The 20,532-nt window shown below is 42.5% G+C and overlaps 1 protein-coding gene across 1 annotated transcript in view; it reads left to right on the top strand.

Annotated features, from left to right (window-relative positions):
- TFDP2 (transcription factor Dp-2) overlaps nucleotides 1-8,254 on the top strand; it is a 45,532-nt gene extending 37,278 nt beyond the window's left edge. The window contains exon 13 of the mRNA XM_068145233.1: nucleotides 432-8,254. Coding sequence (XP_068001334.1) covers nucleotides 432-609 — 178 coding nt within the window. The 3' untranslated portion in view covers nucleotides 610-8,254. The remainder of the gene's footprint in view (nucleotides 1-431) is intronic.
- Nucleotides 8,255-20,532: the final 12,278 nt, after the last annotated feature.

The following is a 20,532-nucleotide window of genomic DNA, read 5'->3' on the forward strand; positions in this document are numbered from 1 at the left end:
AAACAAAAACCAACCACCACCACCACAGCCCAATGCAAAAAAACACCTCAAGAACTTGCAGGTTGACTGTACCTTAAAACATGAAATTCAAGATTGTTCTAGAGCTCGTTCTTCCTTGGGGAAATTAACAGCTTCATTTCATATTACAGACATTCAGATTGTGTATTGACAAAACTGTGACAGATTTATTCTTCTTTAAGGTTTCTTTGCCTTGAGCGATTCTAATGGTTGTGGAAAAGGAAAGCCACCCAATGATCTTTTCAATGCAACTTACCCATATTTGTCAGTTTTCACAGCTGTTAGCTGTGTTAAATGTAAAGCTTTTTTTACTTGTTAGTAGCATTTCTTTAAAGGAAAAGCTGAGTTCACAAAGAGAGCTCAAAACTTTCTGAGACATTCTCTAAACTTCAACAATCCTGTTATTTTGGTAGTGAGAATCCGGGGCTGTGTTTGGATGCTGAAGTGGCCTTAGCAACTGGGCAGTTTCTTGCCCCTAGCAATCAACAGTCCAGCAGTGCAACGTCGCGCTACTCTGAATCACGGGGAGAAACTCCATGCTCATTCAGTGATGAAGAGGATGAAGATGAAGATTCTTCCTCCCCAGAATAAGGACAGTAGAAAACAATGTACAAAATGCTGCTCAGAAATATTCTTGATGGGATCTTCCCTTTGGATTTTACTTAAGTTTCTAGCTTTGGTTTGTACTGTGTCCAGTGATGCAAAACGGAAACTTCCAGACAAATTCATCCACAGCTGAAACTGAAAACTTTGGGTGATTGAACGCAGCCTGACATGTAGACACAGAGCAAAGTGGCTTTTATCAGCCATAACCAAGGGAAAGAAGAAACTCCCTGGAAGTTTTGCAAAGTAACCATCAAGTTGACCTTTTCCATTTTGGGACATTCTGTCTTAAGTTTTTGTCTTCCCCTTGTCTTTACCAGATGGGGAAGGAAACAGTCGACAAATGCCAGTTCTTGCATTGTCTGCTGGCTGTGCTAGCTTTAGGAAAGAGGGGAGAGAGCATGTGCAGAGGTGCTGCAATAGCTATTTTAAACTATCTTGTGGACTTTGTTGTAGGGACAAGGGGCTGTTAGAATGTTTACTTTTTTTCTGTTCAATTTGCTGTATAGGAGATTCTTCAAGTAATATAAATTGCAAGTGATTAAATGAATCTTGAAATAGTTTTAAGCCATTTTAGATACTCTAAAAGTACCAATAGTACAGCTCTTTTGAAAGGTTCATATTCTCATTTATACTGCAGACCTAATTTATTACCAAAAAAAGTGATGAATGTTAGCCATTATTAAACAGCCAAGATAAAGACAGTATTCTTTGCACCAGCTTTTTTCAAGGAAGAAAAATTAAATCTATTCCTGATTTTAGTGTATCCAGTATAGCATCTCCTTTACTGCTCTAACTTTATAATCCCTTTGATTTTATAGGATGTGGTGTGGACTTTGTTTGTTTTTTTAAAGGTGTCTATGTTAAGGATCTCTGGCAGCATGTTTTCCGGGCAGTATCTTCAAATTCAGGGTGGGCAAGTCACCTAACTCTTAAGTCACAGAATAAGGTTCTTAGGAAAAAAAACAAACCTCAACATGCCTTCTAGTCAGCTTGGATTATGGCAGATTAGCTTCCTTAAAATCAATTCCTGATGCACTCATCTTGGTGCACCTTTGAAAAACAGTAGGATCAAACAATATGTGGCTGAAATTGCACATGGATCCCACCTGAACGGTCAAATTAGACTTGCCCACAGAAGGCTCTGTGTTCCATAGTTCACATCCAGTCACAACAACCTTTTAAAAACCCAAACTTGAATTACAAAGCAAAACACGCTCTGGATGCACTCTTTCCATAGTGTTCTAACATCCAGTGTTTTAGCTAGTGTCAAAGTTAACTATTTTTAATTAGGTACATCCAGTCTAAAATAGCATTACTTGTTTTTAGGTTTTATACTGTGTGAAAATACTTGGCCTGTATTAGCTGTAAAGCTCAGAAATGGTGGCTCTGTTAGTTAGGAGATGAGGTAGCTCATCACACCAATCCTTGCTTCAGCAAGTGCAGCAAACTATCCCTTGACTCGAGCACAGTGTAGGGTGTTTTGGCCACATCATCTTTCACAGACAGGCTTGCACTCAAGACCATGAGATCCAGACACACCGAACCTGAGCAGTGAGATAAATTTAATCCATCTCAAAAGTGACCTGCCTGTTCTACAGGAGTTCACACACAACAAACTGCATACAGGAGAGGTAAAACTATGAGGAGCACACAAGCACAGAGAGTTGAAGCTCCTGCACTGGAGATACAGTTAGGACAGCACCATTAGGTGTAGCTCTTGATGGAGCTAGAGCTACCTCGCTCACACTAACAAGTCACAACTGCACAAATTAAAAGAATTCTTACATGCCTGACATGCTGTTCACCCTCTGGGCAAGATGGGGAAGACTGGCCTGTGCTTGTGGCTCACAGGCAAAAGCAGGCTCAGGGGTGTACATCACCTCACTTCAACCAAATCTGTAGCACTACCTCTATGTGAAGAAAAGCTTTACAAATACAAAAGAATGTTCTTGCTGAGAAAGTTGATGTGTTCCAGTGAAGTGGTTCACTTTTCAAACTAGAGGAGAAGGTCACAGATGCTCCAGGTATGGAATTGTCAGCTTCATGAATGACATTTCATTTAGACAGAGGATTGCTTTTATTCCTAAAAACCTAGTGTTTTTTCAAAACCTGCTGTCAGTCAGCTTTCAGTGGAGCAAGCAGATCAAAAACCCTTCATACTTGCAGGATCTTGAGGAACTCTTTAAAAGGGGAACATTTTCTAAAGTTGTTGTTCCCCTCTAAGGGGCACATTTAACTTTACACATTTCCTTCTCAAGATCTGCATAAAAAGAAGAAAGAGCAAAACCTAAACAATTGTTAAAGAGGAGCACCTTGAACTGTATGAAGTTGGCAAAAAAGCTTCCTTCCAAGAAATGGAATGTATTTTATTAGCAGTCAGTGTGCTTTCGGCTGTACAGGAGGAAGAAGACCTTAAGAGATCTCTCTCTTCCATTCATGCCCATGTCCTTCAAAGCAGCCCTGCACAACTACTTACTTTCTGGCACTCTGCAAGCTATCAACTTTAAACAAAATAAAATTAAATCTAGGAGCACATAACATTTATTTAGACAGTTGAACTAAGACTTTGAAAGTTATCTTTCCCAAACTAATTAAATACAAAAGAACAAAACAAGTGAAAACCTTTAGAAGAGACTTCAAAAGAAAATTATTTCCTTGGTATTCTTTGTGCCACGTTCCAGTTGAGGATGAAGTTCAACTAGTGCACTGTGGTCTTGTGGTTACACCAAAGTCTGGGAACTAGGAGAATTTTGGGTCTTACCCAGCCATAGTCACTCGTGTATGACCTGAGGCAGGCTTTTCAATTGTTCATGTTGATTTAGCTGGCATACTGAAAAAGACAACCAACAAACAAATCCCACAAAAAAATATCCAAAGCAAAACAGGTCAGTGCAGGACCTGACAAAATGCAGCTGTTGCATCTGAATTGAGTTCTGAGTAGTTATGAGTAACAAGGAGATTGGGACTATTGAGCAACCACACAGCTCCCACTAAGCTAATGGCAGCAGTTGTGCTCAGTTGCTTCAACATGCCAGTCTTCCCTCCCTCTGAAAGCCAGCAGCAGATACCTTCCAGAATAAAATGCTCATTAACAACACTGGGTTTTCCCTACCCAGTCAGTTGCCATCATCCTCTTGTATTTCCTGCAATACCCTTGACATGTATTGGCATGAAACAAGTAGCAACTGGTACTAGCTGGTATCGCTTGTAAGACAAAGCTAACACTTAAATTTTGATGCATGACATATTTATGTGTCTTGCAACACTATTTCTTAGTTATACCTTCAGAAGCACCTGGCTGCAAGGGACATAATGCTCTGTGTAAGTGATTTTTCATATATTGCAGCAAACAGCTTTATTTCTAGGCTTATTTTTCGGTGCTTGAAAAAATTTGGCTTTAAAAATTTGATGTAGAAAAGCTTGTCAGCACCACAAACTGGATAAAAAGAGTATGTGTGGGAGACAGCATTTTTCTGTCATGTGGATCCTTGCTTAAAATTGGGCAAAAGAAACATCTGAGATCTAACTCTCCAGATCCCAGGTGAAAGCCTGCTGCTTATGCACAGTACAGGGCAAATGAGTAACAGTTTTTCCTTTGTCCATTAAGAAAAGCAGGCTGACCTATATCAGATCAGTTCTGTAGGAGGGCCAGGCAGATAGAGGAGCCTCCCTGCAGCCCAGACGTATTTCTTCTTTAGTATTGGCTAGAATATTTGGCAACTGCTTGCTCTAATGAATTCTCTCATGCCACACAAATACTCAAGGCTTGCCATGTATCAGTGCTTTAGATACACCAGGTGATAGCAGGGTACAGCTGTGTAAAAGTTAAACCTAGCTAGGGATGTCAAACTTTTCTATGCAGTAAATAGGAAACTTTATCCTGGACAAAATGAGCCTTTAGCAGTGACTTGCTTTTAGTTTGTTCTCATTATTCAGGCTGAGGGAAACAGAGAAATTAATCATGACTGCATTCTCATGCCTTCAGTGAAGCTGCCAAGGCAGTCACAGAGGAGAACTACCACAGAGGAGAACCACCACATACCCATAGCCCTTCCCATTGAAACCTTTAAGTCACAGACAATTATTCTAATTGACCACAAAAGTTAAAGCATTCACCAGAAAAGGTTAAATCCACAAAGTCAATCATCTCCAGGTTTTCTGCTAGTTTTGCTAAATCCCTATTGTAACAACTATTTTATGTGTTTGTACACCAGGCTCAGCTGGGGCTCCCAGAATGTCCCTAGGAAAAGGCCAGGTAAATCACACCCCATCAGAGAGTTTCCAGCACACCCCCTTGTCTCTAAAGCCATGTTGTATAGATGAACAACACTTCAGAGAAGTATATGCAAACCTTGTGACAGTCTATCTCACAAGCACCTGTGGAAGTGTTAGTCCTACTTGGAAGAGACCTGTGAGAACGAAGGTAGGAGGCCATTCGCCTTCCTCGGAAAGGAGTGTATATAATGCACTGAGACCAAGGTGCCAACCTTTGTATCTGCATCTCCCACACCACGTCACAAGTAACTCACCAGCAAGTACAGGCTAAGCTTTTGCAGCAGTGTCAGTTTGCTGGCACTTGGCTGAGCTGCCCTAGAGAATCCTTTGGCACTGAAGTAACACTGACATACACAGGCAGGTCCAGCTGTCTCCCCACCACACAGCTCTTTTTACCATCTATTATATTCTACATGGAAGTAAGATGTAGAGACTTGTCTTGTATGTTTAGAACACAGAAACCACGCAGTCCCTGAACTTTGACATTCAATGAGACTGAGGGGATTTTTCTTTTTTTTCCCTTTTTAAATATTTTTTCTTGGGCAGGGGAAAGGCATGGTGGGGGTGGCATCTGATTTGTTGGAGAGCAGCTCTGGGGGAAAGGACCTGGTAGTCCAGATGGACAACAGGATGACAAAGAGCCAGCAATGTGCCTTTCTGGCCAAAAAGGCCAATGGTATCTAGGGATGCATCAGGAAGAGGGTGGACAGTAGGTCAAGGGAGGTTCTCTCCCTCTGCCTGGTGAGCCACATCTGGAATAGTGTCCAGTTCTGGGCTCCCTGGTTCAAGAAGGATAGGGACTTGCTGGAAAGGGTACAGAAAAGGGCTGATAAGTTGGGGAATAGAGATGATTAGGGGAACAGAACTTCTCATTTAGGAGGAAACAGAGAATTGGGTCTTTTTAGTCTGGAAAAGGGAAGACTGAGCAGTGTCTCATCAATGCTTATAAATACTTCAAGCATGGATGTTGGGGGGGGCAGTCTTCTTTCACCACTTCTTTCAGTGGTGCTCAGTGACAGGACAAAGGGTAACAGGCACAAACATGAACATAAGAAGTCCCATCTAAACATGAGGAGGAACTTCAATTTCAGGGTGATGGAGAACACCACACCAGGCTGCCCAGAGAGGTGGTGGAATCTCCTCTAGAGACTTTCAAGACTCATCTGGATGCATTCCTGTGTGACCTGTCCTAGGTGATCCTACCTTGGGAGGGGTGTTGGACTTCTTGATGATCTCCAGAGGTCTCTTCTAACTTCTGCCATTCTGTGATTCTGTAATGAGGCCAGCCACAGGCAAGACTGTTTTGTGACCTCTTCAAATGCTGCACTCAGGGGAGAATTTGTAAAGCTGGTGGGTTGGAATAAATGAAGCACCGACAAATCCAATTTAGGAGGCCACTGATTGTATAGGATGTGAAGTTTTAACTGATTTTCTAATCCACTTTTCTTATTCTCCCCTCCTCCAACATATGTATTGGCATAAAGTGTCACACAAACACTGTGGCTGAAATTTTTCTGGCTTTTCTTGTGCTAAAGTCCTGTGTCTTCAGGAAAGTCCAAGTTGCACATTCAACTTATAAGCTATTTGTTGTGTGGTTTTAAATTTTTCATAGTTCTCATTCTTTCCAAATACTTTTAAATTATAACTAAAGTTTTATTTTTGCAGAAAGACAGTAGTTAAGCTATGTTAATTTTTTTGTGTGTGCTCATCAAATACTGTTAATTTCTACTACCACATTGTGCATGGCTAGGCTCTAAACACTGCTTTAAACACTGCCCCATAGAAAGAAGAAAAAGCCAAGTTCTGCTTTCCTAACAGGACACTGGCATTAGCAAATAAGAAGCAATAGGAAGTGTTATTTTATACTGGCAAACACTGTAAATAAAAACTTGTTATTTTTTTAATGGAAATTTTATAGAAGAAGCTATTTCTGTATACTTGATTCAATATTTACTGAAAATGCTGCAAGTGGGAATTGTATGTGGCAAAATGGGGGTGGGGAGCAGCAGGCTGAAGTGAAAGCTCTAGGTATGCTTCGGAGAAAAACAGTTGTCTGTGAACAGGAATGTAAAGCTTCACTGCAGGAGAACTGAGTAAAAAACATTTCAAGGCTACAGGATTTTGCCTGGTTTTGAGAAAACCATTGTGGAAAAACGTTGCTCAAGGTTAATGTTGACAGTACCTGTATCTCATTTACAAATAAAACAAACAAAGATGCCTCCTATTTACAATTTAATGTCCAGGAAATAGTGCAGCTTCTGGTGTTTTGAAAATAACTACAACAATCTAGCAGTTGCAGCCATAAGAGAAACTTCTTATGTCATTACTCAGGGAAAGATGAGGAGCTTATGAAACTGTTACAGTTTTGACAAAGTCATTCTCAAAATGTTTAGGAATATTATTATCCCTGGCTCATCAGGACATGCACCCAATCTGTACCTAAGGGAAGGCCTCAGAAGCAGCTAATCAATTCCCATGTTAAAGGACTGCACCATTTCAGACAGAGTTTTCAGTTCTGCTGCCTTGGAAGGGTTCAGTCTTCCTATTTAACAGTCAGGTCTGCTAGGAAGGAGTTCACAGTGTTCTCTGTGCTACCCTTCTGTCTTGTGCTAAATCCTCTGTCCTGTGATCACTCTTAAAACATTTAAAGGTTCTTCCAACTGTCTTCCTCATATTTCTTAGCAAGTATCCAAACAGTAAGAATTTAGGGAGCATTAAATAAAGTCCCTCTTCATCATCTGTATCAGTTCCAATTCAACCAAATACAAAAACCCCAGGTAATTTCACTGTGCTTGTTTTTCCCCATGTGCAGAAAGACAAATCAATATTCTCAGTCTCAAACCAGCTGAAAATAAAGGTTAAAAGACAATAGGAAATTACTTGTAAAGCTGTAAAGTCCTTCTTGTGTAATAAGAAATTCTAGCACAAGCTGCTTTTGTTTAAAGTGTGTTGCATATTTTGGAAGGCATTTTCATGCATAGATGTGGCAGGTTCCTGTTAGCCCCTGATAACCAGATTAAAAACTGGTTTTATGGGCAAGAAAACAACTGAAGAAATGAGAAGGTACACTCCATCCCAGTAATAAAAGTGTCTGTACCTCCTTTTGTGTCAGTGCTACCTAATTTGCTACAGAAAGATTCTGGAGCATTAAACTAATAGTGAAGGTTGTTGAAATAAATATTCTCCTCTATAGAATCTAAAATGAGAAGGTTTTGTTGTAAGCTACTTTATTTCTTTGTGCTGTGTTTTCACTTGGGCCTTCCCCTCACCCCAAAATAGAGACAGAAAATGCTAAAGCCCTTTTATTCTTCTAAGAAAAGTACTTGGCATGATTCTCTAAGAACAGAGAAGTCTGCAAATAGCTGTGTCTGAAATCACAGATGCTTTTGGATAGAATTTCTTTGACTTTCCAATAAGACAGCATCACACAAACTGTTCTGTATTTTTCTTCACATAAATCTCTATGTTTTCTTAAGGGGATTGAACAGTGGTAACTGCTGCAGCATTAGGCTGCCCTTTGCTGAGAGCAGAAACAGTAAGATAACAAATCTTTTCCTTAGTTAAAAAGCAAACAAACAAACAAACAAATCCCAAAAGTCTCAAACTGTATTTAGCTGAAGGACACAAATTCTGTCAGAAAGCAAAAAATATCTCAGAACGTTTAGGGAAACCAGAAAAAGCCAAAGTTGTGTAGGTTTATTATTCATTAAACTTTGTCTCAACCCTAAGTGTAGGATAGGAGATAAATTGGAACAACACTTCATTGTGGAAGTCCACTGTCACGAGTAATGTCCCTGGCTGCGTGTGATTTGTGTAGGTTGCTCCTGAGCACAGCTCGTTTGTACTGCTGTGGGCCTGTCCCTCTGCCCCAGAAGTGACATACCTTTGCTTTCGGAATCCTGCTTCACACCAAGTTCCTGCTCCACTGCTCCTCCTGGAAATCTTGTGAAAGGGTCCAAAACTAGCATCACTGGGGTTTCTCTCCTTGCTGAAACCACTGTCCAAGGGTAACAAAACACAAGAAACTTCCTGTGTAGTTCAGAGGAGGAAGAGTCCTGTCACAATGGCTGAAACAAGCCTGTTGGGCTGAAAAAACCCACAAGCTGCTGAAGGGTTTGTGTTCTGTCTGCTGGTTCTTACAGCTGCCACCTAGACAATCACTTGTGGCCTTGATTTTGTTGTGTTTTTGAGAATCCCTTACCAGTCACTCAGAGAACTCCCAGATCCACAAACTGTAACTGAAAACCATTGTCACAGCCATAGCTGAGTAGGAAGTGATATAAAGCCAACAAGATGACATCAAAAGGAAGCAGTACTGGCAAACAGAAGGCAACAAACAGTCACAAAAGGGCAAAGTTACCTAAGCACCATTATTCTACAACACATGCAATCAACACTCTCCCTTGGTTCAAAGGACTCAAGTTTTCATCATCTTGACATTAAAGGCCAGGTCATGCAGCAATAACAGCATACAAATAATACATTTCATTGATCTAGCAACCTTCATTTGAAAAACATTGAACAATGAAATAGTAAATGCTATACACATAAAAAACATGCAAGGTTAAATTGATACTAAATAACAAAATATTAACACCATATTATGTGAAAAACAGCGAGACTCGTCTTCCCAGCTGGCATAAGCTAGTTTAGTACATGCCACAAGAACATGCATACCTTGTCACCTTTAGGAGTTAAAAACTATTTCAGATCTCACAGAGATAATGGGAAAATGCCCTAGCATTACCTGGCTGCAATTTAAGCCTCCAGCTTTTCAGAATTACATTAACCATCTTTCAGAGGTCTCAGTAACAGCAGTAGGTTAAGGGTATGGAGAAGAACAAGTTGGTGCATGGGAAGGGAAGGTATGAGCTCACCACAGATGGCACATGCACTGCACTCCTACACGTTGCCCTCCACAGAAGGCTTCTCTGTGGTAAAGGTAAGATCTTTTTCAAGCCAATAAACGTAAAATTTAACTAAAAGCTTCCAGAATTGTCAGTATGTTTTAAGGCAACATCATATGTAAGCATTGAAAAAAGAAATGTTTGCATGTTCACATTTTGGGAAGAGACAGTTCTTGAGCTTTACATCAACTGCTGTAGCAGCTTGTGACCAGCACAGCCATATTGCTCTGCTCTCTTTAGGCTGTGTGCTGTATTTGCCAAGTTCACAGACTCGTAGAATGGTTTTGATTGGAAAAGACCTCTAAGATCATTGAGTCCAACCATCAGCCTAAGACCACCATGGCCATTAAACCATGTCCCAGAGTGCCATGCCCACACATTTCTTGAACACCTCTAGGGATGGTGACTCCACCACCTCCCTGGGCAACCTGTTCCAATGCCTGACCACTCTTGTCTGGGGACGACGGAGATTGGAACCAATACGGCTGATCAATATGATCTAGTATTGTTCCTTTATTGCTTCATCATTGTTCTGTTATAAAGCAAGCATAGTGCAAAGCAGACAGTAGAGCTGACAGGCTAGTAAGGAGTGCGCAGAAGAAGTGCGTGTTAAGAAAAACTTTACAACTTATATAAGCTCGGGGGGCATTGCTGGCATGGCTTCATTGGCCCCTCACGAGTGACCACACACTGTACTACTGTGGATTATTGGTTAACACGTGGGATTGTTGATATACCTGTGTGTCCTGTTATTCCAAGATAACTCTCTATGTTTATGGCTACCAGTGCCCTGCTTTGGTTACACAGAGCGGGCACAGCACTGTTCTGCTGTACTGCTAGCCACTTCCGCACTCATGCTGGGCACGGCCTACCACCATGTCAGGCTCTAGGCCTACACTGCCAGATTGCTCACACTGCCTGTCACAACCATTACCACACTCTTGCAGGAAAGACATTTTTTCTAACCCAACCTAAACCTCCCCTGGCACAATTTCAGACCATTTCCTCTTACTCCATCACTAGTTACTTGGGAGAAGAGACCAAACCCCACCTCAATACAATCTCCTTTCAGGTTCCAGTGTTTGAGAACCCTTTCAGGGAAGAATTTTATTCTAATGTCCAATCTAAACCTCCCTGGTGCAAACTGAGGCCATTTCCTCCATCCTATCCCTTGTAATTCAGGAGACAAGACTGACCCTCACTTCACTCCAACTATCTTTCGGAGAACTGTAGAGAGCAATGAGGTCTCCCCTCAGCCTCCTCCATAATAAACAATCCACTTCCTTCAGGGTCTCCTCCTAAGTCTTGTTCTCTAGCTTTGCTGCCCCTTCACCAACTTTGTTGCCCATTTCTGAATGCCCCAGCAGCTCAATGTGTTTCCTGTTTCTGTGCTTCTATCTCTTTTATTCCTGTTTCACTTGGTACAGGAACAGATGCTCATCTGTTCAGGCTGCTCTTCAATACCAAGGGCTCTGCCAGGTCCAGCCCAGCCTGCCCTGCAAACAGCACTGGGGGCAGACTTAGTGTGACAACACAGAAACACAAAGGCAAAGCAGGTAGCTGACCTGAGGACAGCCACATTGTGCTTATGTAATCACCTGGTTGGAAAAGGTGTCAAGATTATGAAGTCTAATCATAACCTAACACCTGCCTGTACACAACTGCTAGACCATGTGGCTAAGCTCCTCACCCAAATGTCTTTTAAACACCTCCCGGGATGATGACTCCACCATTCCCTAGGCAGCCTGTTCCACTGCCCAATGGCCCTTTTAGGGAAGAATTTTTTCCTTATATCCAACCTAAACTTCCCCTGGTGTAACTTGTGGCTATTTCCTCTCATTCTACTTGTTGCCTGGGCCTGGGCCTCCGCCTCACTCCAAGTTCCCTTCAGGGAGCTGTGGAGAGCGAGGCCTCTCCTCAGCCTCCTCCAGACTGAACAGCTCCACTTACTCTGTCACTCCTCACAGGACTTGTTCTCCAGACTCTTCATCAGCCTCTTTGCTCTTCTCTGAACACACTGCAGCACCTCAATGTCCTTCATGTAGTGAGGCCTCCAAAACTGACCCCAGTACTCAAGGTGTGGCCTCACCACTGCCGAGTAGAGGGGCACAGGCACTTCCTTACTCCTGCTGGCCACACCGTTCCTGATCCAGGCCAGGCCAGGCTGTTGGCCTTCTTGGATACCTGGGCACACACTGGCTCATGCCCAGCTGGCTGTCAGCCAGCACCCCCAGGTTCCTCTCTGCAAAGCAAGTTTCCAGCCTCTCTGCCCCAATTTTGGAGTGATCATGGTGGTTTTGTGACACAAGTGCCGGACCCAGCACTTGGCCTCGTTGAACACCATACATTTGGCCTCAGACCATTGATCCAGCATAATGCAATGACAACTGCCACTGTCCTAGCACTTCCAAAGTTGGGTTTGTGCTCACTGCCCAGAAAATAGTGTCAGCTGGAATTTTCACACCGGTGGCAGCATACAGATCTATTTGTTTTGCATATCTGCCCCATACTTGCATGAAAACATCACCACTGAGTCTCCTCCTTCACAGCTCTACTAAATGCACACAGGCTTTAACCTGCTTAGCCCCTCCATGCAGGGGAATATAGGATTTTATCTTCTTTGAAGTCAAATTTAATTTGCATTAAAAATCAAGACAAATAAGGAAGTGGAGGAGGCCACAGTGCAGTCTCCTGCCTAAGTCCCAGTGAGGCTGTCCAAAGGAACACCAAGGCTACCACTCCTGAGTTTTGCAGCAAAAGACAAAAATAGTCTTACATCCAAATCTATTCCCCTCTCTCTAAAGGTGACAAACTTGAACTGTTTTAACTACATTGGAGAGCCAAAAAATACAAACAGCTCTGGAGAACCTGCAGGAAAAAAAAATATCAAGGAGAAAGATTCAGTGCTGGCAAAACACACACCCCCCCTTTTTTTTTTTTTAATTATCATCATCTTAACACTAAGATAACATTTTCACATTACCATAACAAAGTAATTAAGTATCATTAATGGTAAATTAACCAAATTGGGGAAGAAGCTGCCAAAGAAGCTACTATACCTTTTGCTAATAACTTTGTCTGAGATGTAAATGAATCCAAGTGCTGGCTGTCTGCAGCCAGGCCGTGGCAGCCCAGGGAAAGCCTGGGCTTTTTACTGTCATTGTAATCTTCAAGCCTTCTCAACGTTGAGGTTTTCTCATCATCTCATTAGCATGACTAAAAGCCAAGTGGGAAACATTCTAGCCTTACAGACTTTATTCATGTTCTGCCAGGCTCCTGCTTACAGTTTTCTGGCTGCAGGCAATGTAAGAAGACTATTAAAATAAGGTGGAATGTGATAGGTCTGTCCTGTCTAGAGGCCATCACCACACGCCTGAGTCAACTGTATCAGAGCATTTAGCAGATCAGTATTGGTTGGCTTTGAGTAGTAAATGAAGGATATAAGCTTTTGCACTGCCAGAGACCTAATTGGGGTTGTATATTAACTGAAGCTCCTTCTGGCTCATGGAACTGTATGATTGTGTGTGTTCCTGAGATGATTGGTATTGAAACATTTATCTACTTAAATATAGGAACTGTGTGATTTTCATGATAGGGGAAAAAAAAAAAAGGTCTATCACCAGAAACACACCACTTCTGAGAAAAATGGCAGCACTGGTGGATGAAGGGTTTTCATAAATACCTGCAGAGTCCAAAGAATTGTTGCCAGGCCTCATTAATTCCTTTTGGAGAGGAGTGCCCCTATTTCAAACCTTTGGAAAAAAAAAGCATTCCTCAAGTGGTAAATGAGCTATTCACAGTTGAAAACAAGAATACTGCACCGAAAGATAATTGCAGCCAGATACACCCCACTGTGAGTGCAACCCCTCAAATGTTTTCTCATTTCTTTTCAGGTAGTTAAAATTGTGTTTAAAAAGACAATATGAAAATAACAGTAGAAAGAAAAGAAATTACAGAAGACTTTCTTTTCCAGTGGTTAGGCTTGAAAGACACCAAACTTGGGTAGAAGTGGCCCACACACTTCTTACTGCTGCCCAATGCAGCAAAGAGAAGCACAGGGACACTGAAACAGAGTGGGCCAGCTAACATTGCTAACCAAGTCAGTCTGGTTTCACAGCTACAGCATGCACCCTCACCAGAAAAAGAACTCATACTGATGAGCTTTTAAAGGTGATACTACATCTCCAGAATTAGTGTTTTCCCTCTCCATCTACAACTTCTTTGTAACCTCATGAAGAATGTAAAATACGACATAAATCGGATATCCAGGCATCTATACTCCATATTTTCTTCTGAAGCTATGAAGCTGTGCTTCATAGCAATAAAACACAGCACTGCACTCTCTACAGGGCACATCAGGGTTAAGCTAAAAGCAAGGACTGCTCCTGCCTGTAGAGCCTTCTGTCCTTTTCTTCACAAACTCCCATTGGTCCTCACTGATCAGCAGTAGCTGTTCAAGCTGTGTGGTGCAGCAGACACGCTGGAGGGAAGGGAGGCCATCCAGAGGGACCTTGACAGGCTGGAGAGGTGGGCACAGGCCAACCTCATGAAGTTCAATAAGAGCAAGTGCAGGGTCCTGCATCTGGGTCGAGGCAATCCCAGGCACAAATACAGGCTGGGCAGTGACTGGCTGGAGGATAGCCCTGAGGAGAGAGACTTGGGGGTGCTGGTGGACAAAAAGCTCAACATGAGCTCTCAGTGTGCACTTGCAGCCCGCAAAGCCAATCAGATCCTGGGCTGCATCAGGAGAAGTGTGGCTAGCAGGTCGAGGGAGGTGATCCTCCCCCTCTACTCAGCCCTGGTGAGACCCCACCTGGAGTACTGTGTCCAGTTCTGGAGCCCCTATTACAAGAGGGATGTGGAGGTGCTGGAACGTGTCCAGAGAAGGGCCACGAGGATGATCAGAGGGCTGGAGCACCTCTCCTATGAGGACAGACTGAAGGAGTTGGGGCTGTACAGTCTGCAGAAGAGAAGGCTCCGAGGTGACCTAATTGTCGCCTTCCAGTATCTGAAGGGGGCCTACAGGAAGGCAGGGGAAGGACTTCTCAGGATATCAGGTAGTGATAGGACTAGGGGGAATGGAATGAAGCTGGAGGTGGGGAGATTCAGGCTGGATGTGAGGAGGAGGTTCTTCACCATGAGAGTGGTGAAACCCTGGAATGGGTTGTCCAGGGAGGTGGTCGAGGCCCCGTCCCTGGGGGTGTTTAAGAGCAGGCTGGATGAGGCTCTGTCCAGCCTGATCTAGTGTGGGGTGTCCCTGCCCATGGCAGGGGGGTTGGAACTAGATGATCCTTGTCGTCCCTTCCAACCCTGAATGAAACTATGAAACTATGAAACTAAGAGCTACTACAGATTCTTTACTTTACATGATTTTCATTGTGTTTGTTCTTAAAGGGAGCTTGATGCACAGGAAAATACACAACATATCTTTTTCAATCCAGAAGGAGTTAAGGAGCCTTGTGCCTGAGCTCTCTGAAGACAAAAACAATCTGAAACCCCTGACAAGCCAGGCAGGTGACTCTGGATCAGCAGATATCAGGAACATGAACTCAAGGGGCAGAGACATTTCAGTGGCTGATTCAAACAGCCATTCATGTCCTAGGGGAATTTCAGAGAGCTCTCTTGTTATGGTTTGAGTCGTGGCTGCATTTTTGTTTGTCAGAGTGCATTTGCTAGTTGCACTGCTGAGTTTTTATATGCAAGTCAGCCTACAGCAGTTTCCAGTAATGACATCTTATGCAATATCTGACCTACTTTAACACATGGCAGGATCCACTGCAGCAGCTTTCTGCTCGAGTGTGTTACACTGCAGCAGGAAGCAAGTCCTTAGACACACCGTTATCTACTAAAATACTGGTGACCAACAGTTGCTACTTTCAATACTGCACACAGTATTTCAAAAAGATCAAATGGTCAACAATCAATCAGCTGTTAGACACACACTGACCTTTCTCAGCTTTTCTGGGCTGCAGTTTCTTGAGGAACATTCCAATTGAGGTCACCTGTGTGAGATGATAAACCCTACAGGGTTAGCAATACCTAGATTTTTTACCTTATAAAACAGCTATGTTGGGAGTAGAGAGCTGTTGTCTTCTTGATATCCTCAGACACTGTAGCAAAAAAATGGAAAGGCTTTGAGGAACTAAAGGTCTCATCAAAGAGGATCTTTTTTACCTATTATCTAGGAGAGATGAGGACACATCTTTTTTTCTTTATGGAAGATGTTTTGATAGGAAGCATAGGTGACAGCCTCAGCAGTACCTCTAAGCTGAGTGAGCTGGTTACTTTATCCTCGTCATAATTTGATTCTCCTTGCAGAACTCCTCATCTGTTTGTCAAGGCCACCTGGGGAGGTGCAGTAGCTACTGGGGTGGCAGGCCTGCTACATCTGGCAGGAACATGTTGCCGCTGCTTCCTATCCTCTAAGATATATTTGGTGAGATGAAGAGAGGATAGGGAGCCTTTTCTGTGGGGAGCACTGTATGCCTGTATTCCTTTATCTCAGCCACTTGGCTGAGTAGATCATTCCCCTGGTCTCATTGGACTCAGGTATTGTCTCTGCTGCCTGCCAGTACAAGGCTTTGGCACTCTGTAGCCAGAGATGTGGATACCTGCATGTTTTCATGGGAGCTCTGCTGGCACCAGTTTTTGTCCAGGTTGCAGCCATGTTCTTTTCTTGAAGGCCAATGATGACTGGGTTTTTAGGTTTGCTTCCCACTGCACATGCTCCCTGCACACCTGCTCTGAGCAGGCTGCACATGGCACAGCACTGACTTTTACCACTTTACTTGTTCAGAGGTAGATTTATTTTCCCTGTTGCTTTCTTACAAAGACAAGAATCAGATTCAGATCAAGAATTCCATTTAGATTTCTTTAGCAGCTAAACTTCTCTGTACTATATTGGGTCATACCGTTGGGCTTTAGTCACTGGACATGCTGAGGGTGGAGGACCAGAGGAAAAGTCTCAGAAGGCTTCTGACTTTACATCTGTGGCTATAGATGGCCCTAAGTGAGTAGCTCAATGAATTATTGAGCAGTTTTCTTAGGGACTTAGTAGGGGAGCAAGAGGACAAAACAATGAGCTGCTGCTATCCCTGCCACCTCAAATGAACGCAGAGCCAGACACAGACAATTTCTTAGGAGTGCATTAAGAACGGATCTATGGATATGTTTTTAAATTAACATTTAAGCCAGTTGGGCCAACATTTACTACCATTTGCATGTAGTGTATAAATTAAGCAATTTCTAAACCCAAACAAATGTAGAGAGGAATTTACAAAATGACAGACACTGTGCTAACTCTGTGCTAACCACTTCCTAAACATAAAAGGCAAAAGCACCAAAAGAAGTCATGAGTTAATCAAAACCCACTCCTCACACTCAAACTCGTGCAGACAACCTGTTACTAAGTAATAGCCATCAAAATATTTGAAGTGCTAAGTAAGTGCACCTGTCCCATTTGTAACTAGGAGTGAAGTGGCAGTTTCTGAAGTTAAAATCAACAGTCACAGCAGGTTTAAGAGAGACCTTATTAGGGACAACAAACCCTGGAGGAGCTGTCGCTGTAGGGGCTCTCTTGCACCAGAAATACAGCAACAGCATTAACATGCTCACAAGTCACATAATACTTGCATACTGGCAGGACACATTTTTATTCCATAAAGCAAATCCAGAAGATTTTAATCCTCTCCAACACATAATATGCATAGAGAAGTATACTTTCTAAAATAAAAGATGGGATTACATTTTTGTGTTTCAAATACATTGATACCTACCAGCCCTTTTTAAAGAGGAGTTGCCAAGTCCAGATTAAATGCCAGTTCATGCAAAATCAAAACAAGGCACTGCTCCCACAGCTATAACTGCTCAGAGCTGCACCGTATAGAAAGATTTAAGCACTTGCTAGTGAACATAACCTTGTCATTTCCTTTACTGGCTTCCTTAGGTGCTTGCCTGGAATTTAAAATGACACAAAGTCTTACCTTTAGCCATAAATCACTAGAGCTATTTGGTTCAAACAAATTACAAAGCTTCCAATAGCCCTCATATTCCACTGGTTTTACGTTAGGAATAACAGTCACCAAATCTTCAAATTACAATAACCTGGATTTTGGTTTAGCTTTTCCCTTATCTTCTTCCTTCCCATTTAGAGAGGAGGGAAAACTATACAAAGCATCCTGCAAAGGACCTCAGTCTGATCTCCTAACAAGACAGTATCAGTGACTATAGGTATTTTAAGTGAAAGGTAACCAAGACTACTGTAATATGATTCCTCTGTGATGGAATCTGTTTACAGCAGCACTGACTTCACAGTCAGGTAACTTCTGTGATAAAAGAGTCACTTTTTTTTGGGGGGGTGTGGGGGGTGTAGCCCAACACCTGTGACCAAAAAGGAGCTGGGTCTTTTGAGAGGGAATCTTATGAATGCTTATAAATACTTCAAGGGTGGGTGTCAGCAGAATGGGACCAGTCTTTCTTTCAGTGGTGCCCAGTGACAGGACAAAGGGTAACAGGCACAAACTTAAGCCTAAGAAGTTTCATCTAAACGAGGAGGAACTTCTTTGATTTATGGGTGCCAAACCACTGGAGCAGGTGGCTCAGAGAAGTGGTGCAATCTCCTTCCCTAGACTTTCAAGACCTGTCTGGGTCACCCCCTAGGTGATCCTGCCTTGGTAGGGGGCAGTTGGACTCCATGATCTCCAGAGGTACCTTCCAACCCCTACCATTCTGTGACACTATGATCAAGGATTCATGATGCGAACCAGCTGAAATTAAAAGTTATTTCAGCTATTTATCCCCTCTCCCCCAAGCATAGCTGATATATGTAAAGCATCCAATGCAATGGAGGTATTCCTCAAAAGTAATCTGGAAGGAAACCCCACATCTATCCTTTGTTCCAATCTAAAAGAGAAAACAAATAAACACCAGACTAGAAAACTCAACTCAGTACTGGTGTAGAGGGTGAGCTGAATGAAATAAATATACTCTCCCCGTGTAAAAAAAGGTTGAAAGCAGAATGAAAGCAGGTTGAAAGCAGAATGGCCTCAGACTGTTTCCAATACCTTGTAGCAAAAACGGACCACAGCTCTGCCTGGTGAAGATAAAGGGGGTTCTGCTCTCAGCAGGTACAGAGCTAGATCTGACCTCCAGGTAATACTGAACAGTTGTTTCTGAATACATTTATGTCTTGCATGCTCTATTAATACCATGCCAAAGGAAAAAAAAAGCCTCTAAATTAAAGATATTTCATGGTAATAGTAGCAAAATGTTTCTTCTATAGAAGTCCCAGTTTTCAGGTATACTGACTAGGAATATATTGATGTAAATTAATGAAAAGGCTTCAGCAATTTGACAGTAGATTCAGCATGAATGCTGAAATGTTTTATGTGCCTTGACTAGCAAGACAGTGAATATTTCACAGGGAAGTTAAAACGCTGGATAACGCACAAAGATATACTTGAGAAGCTTCAAGCATTCTGAGGTTTGGAAACACAGAGCTGCTGCCATACTCTTAGTATCTAAATCAAGTATTTTTCAGGTACGCCTTAAATTGTACAATTAGGACATTTTCCTCCATCACAGGAGACCCACCTCATTTTCTAAGGAGCCTGGTGTACTCTGTTTAAGTATGCAGAACTTCAGCTTCAGGCTCTGTTCGGCTTGTACCATCCAAAAATTAAACTGAATAAGCTTCACACTGAGGTAGAAAAAGAATAAATAAATTCTGAAATAGGGAAAATCCAGGTTCAGTGCCAGGTTCCTGAGAACATCGCGTTTCAAACATTGCAGGAAATCAGTCAGCAAGGCTTGATGCAGAGAAGTGTATTTTTCCTTTCCAAGTCTCCTACCGAGGCAGAGTGCAGATGAAAAATGAAACAAAAACCCGCAACCAAAAGCCAACACCCTCCCAACTCTTATGTTTGTCCCTGTACTGGTTCATGACTCTGTCTGTTTACAACCCTTCCTTCTACTCTTTGTTTGCATGCAGGTTTTTTTCTTTTTCCCCACTACCACTTCAGCACTACTAAAGAAGACATTTCAGCACAAAGGGAAAGCGCTTTGTCTTTACTTTCATTCCCAGAAGCAGCAGCATTCCCAGGAGGAGGTAATTGCACATCAGCGCTAAATGTCCCTCAGTCCTGAAGGGATCTTCTTATCTACTGCATGATCAATGTAAATAAAACCTTCAGCCAATTTTGCTTCTTAATCTTCTCTTCTGCTTCGCCTTTAACCCTGTGCACACGTGTTCACGTGTGGGCTGGCACAGAGTGGGGCATGGCAAGAAGTTGCCTTAACTAAGTTGGACATAATTAGGTTTTCATGGTGGTACGAAATAGCACCTGCAGCAACTGGCAGTTTCACAGTGTTTACAAGTCCTTGCTCCCAACTTAAAGACACTAAAAGTTATCGAGTAAGACAAGTAAGTATTTACCAGTATAAAAGTTCAGTATTTAAGGTTTCTGGTAACAAGGTAGTAAACATATCTTTAATCATAACTTTAAGTCCAGGGAAGCTTTACTGTAAATTTCACAGGAAGAAAATGAGGAATTTCATCATGCCCATTTATAGTAAACAGAATCACAGAATCAGTCAGGGTTGGAAGGACCACAAGGATCATCTAGCTCCACCCCCCCTGCCATGGGCAGGAACACCTCACACTAGATCAGGCTGGCCAGAGCCTCATCCAGCCTGGTCTTAAACACCTCCAGGGATGAGACCTCAACCA

The sequence above is a fragment of the Melanerpes formicivorus genome, unplaced genomic scaffold (genome assembly GCF_026170545.1).
Source record: "Melanerpes formicivorus ecotype bairdi unplaced genomic scaffold, bMelFor1.0.p_v2 SCAF_12, whole genome shotgun sequence".
Taxonomy (NCBI): domain Eukaryota; kingdom Metazoa; phylum Chordata; class Aves; order Piciformes; family Picidae; genus Melanerpes; species Melanerpes formicivorus.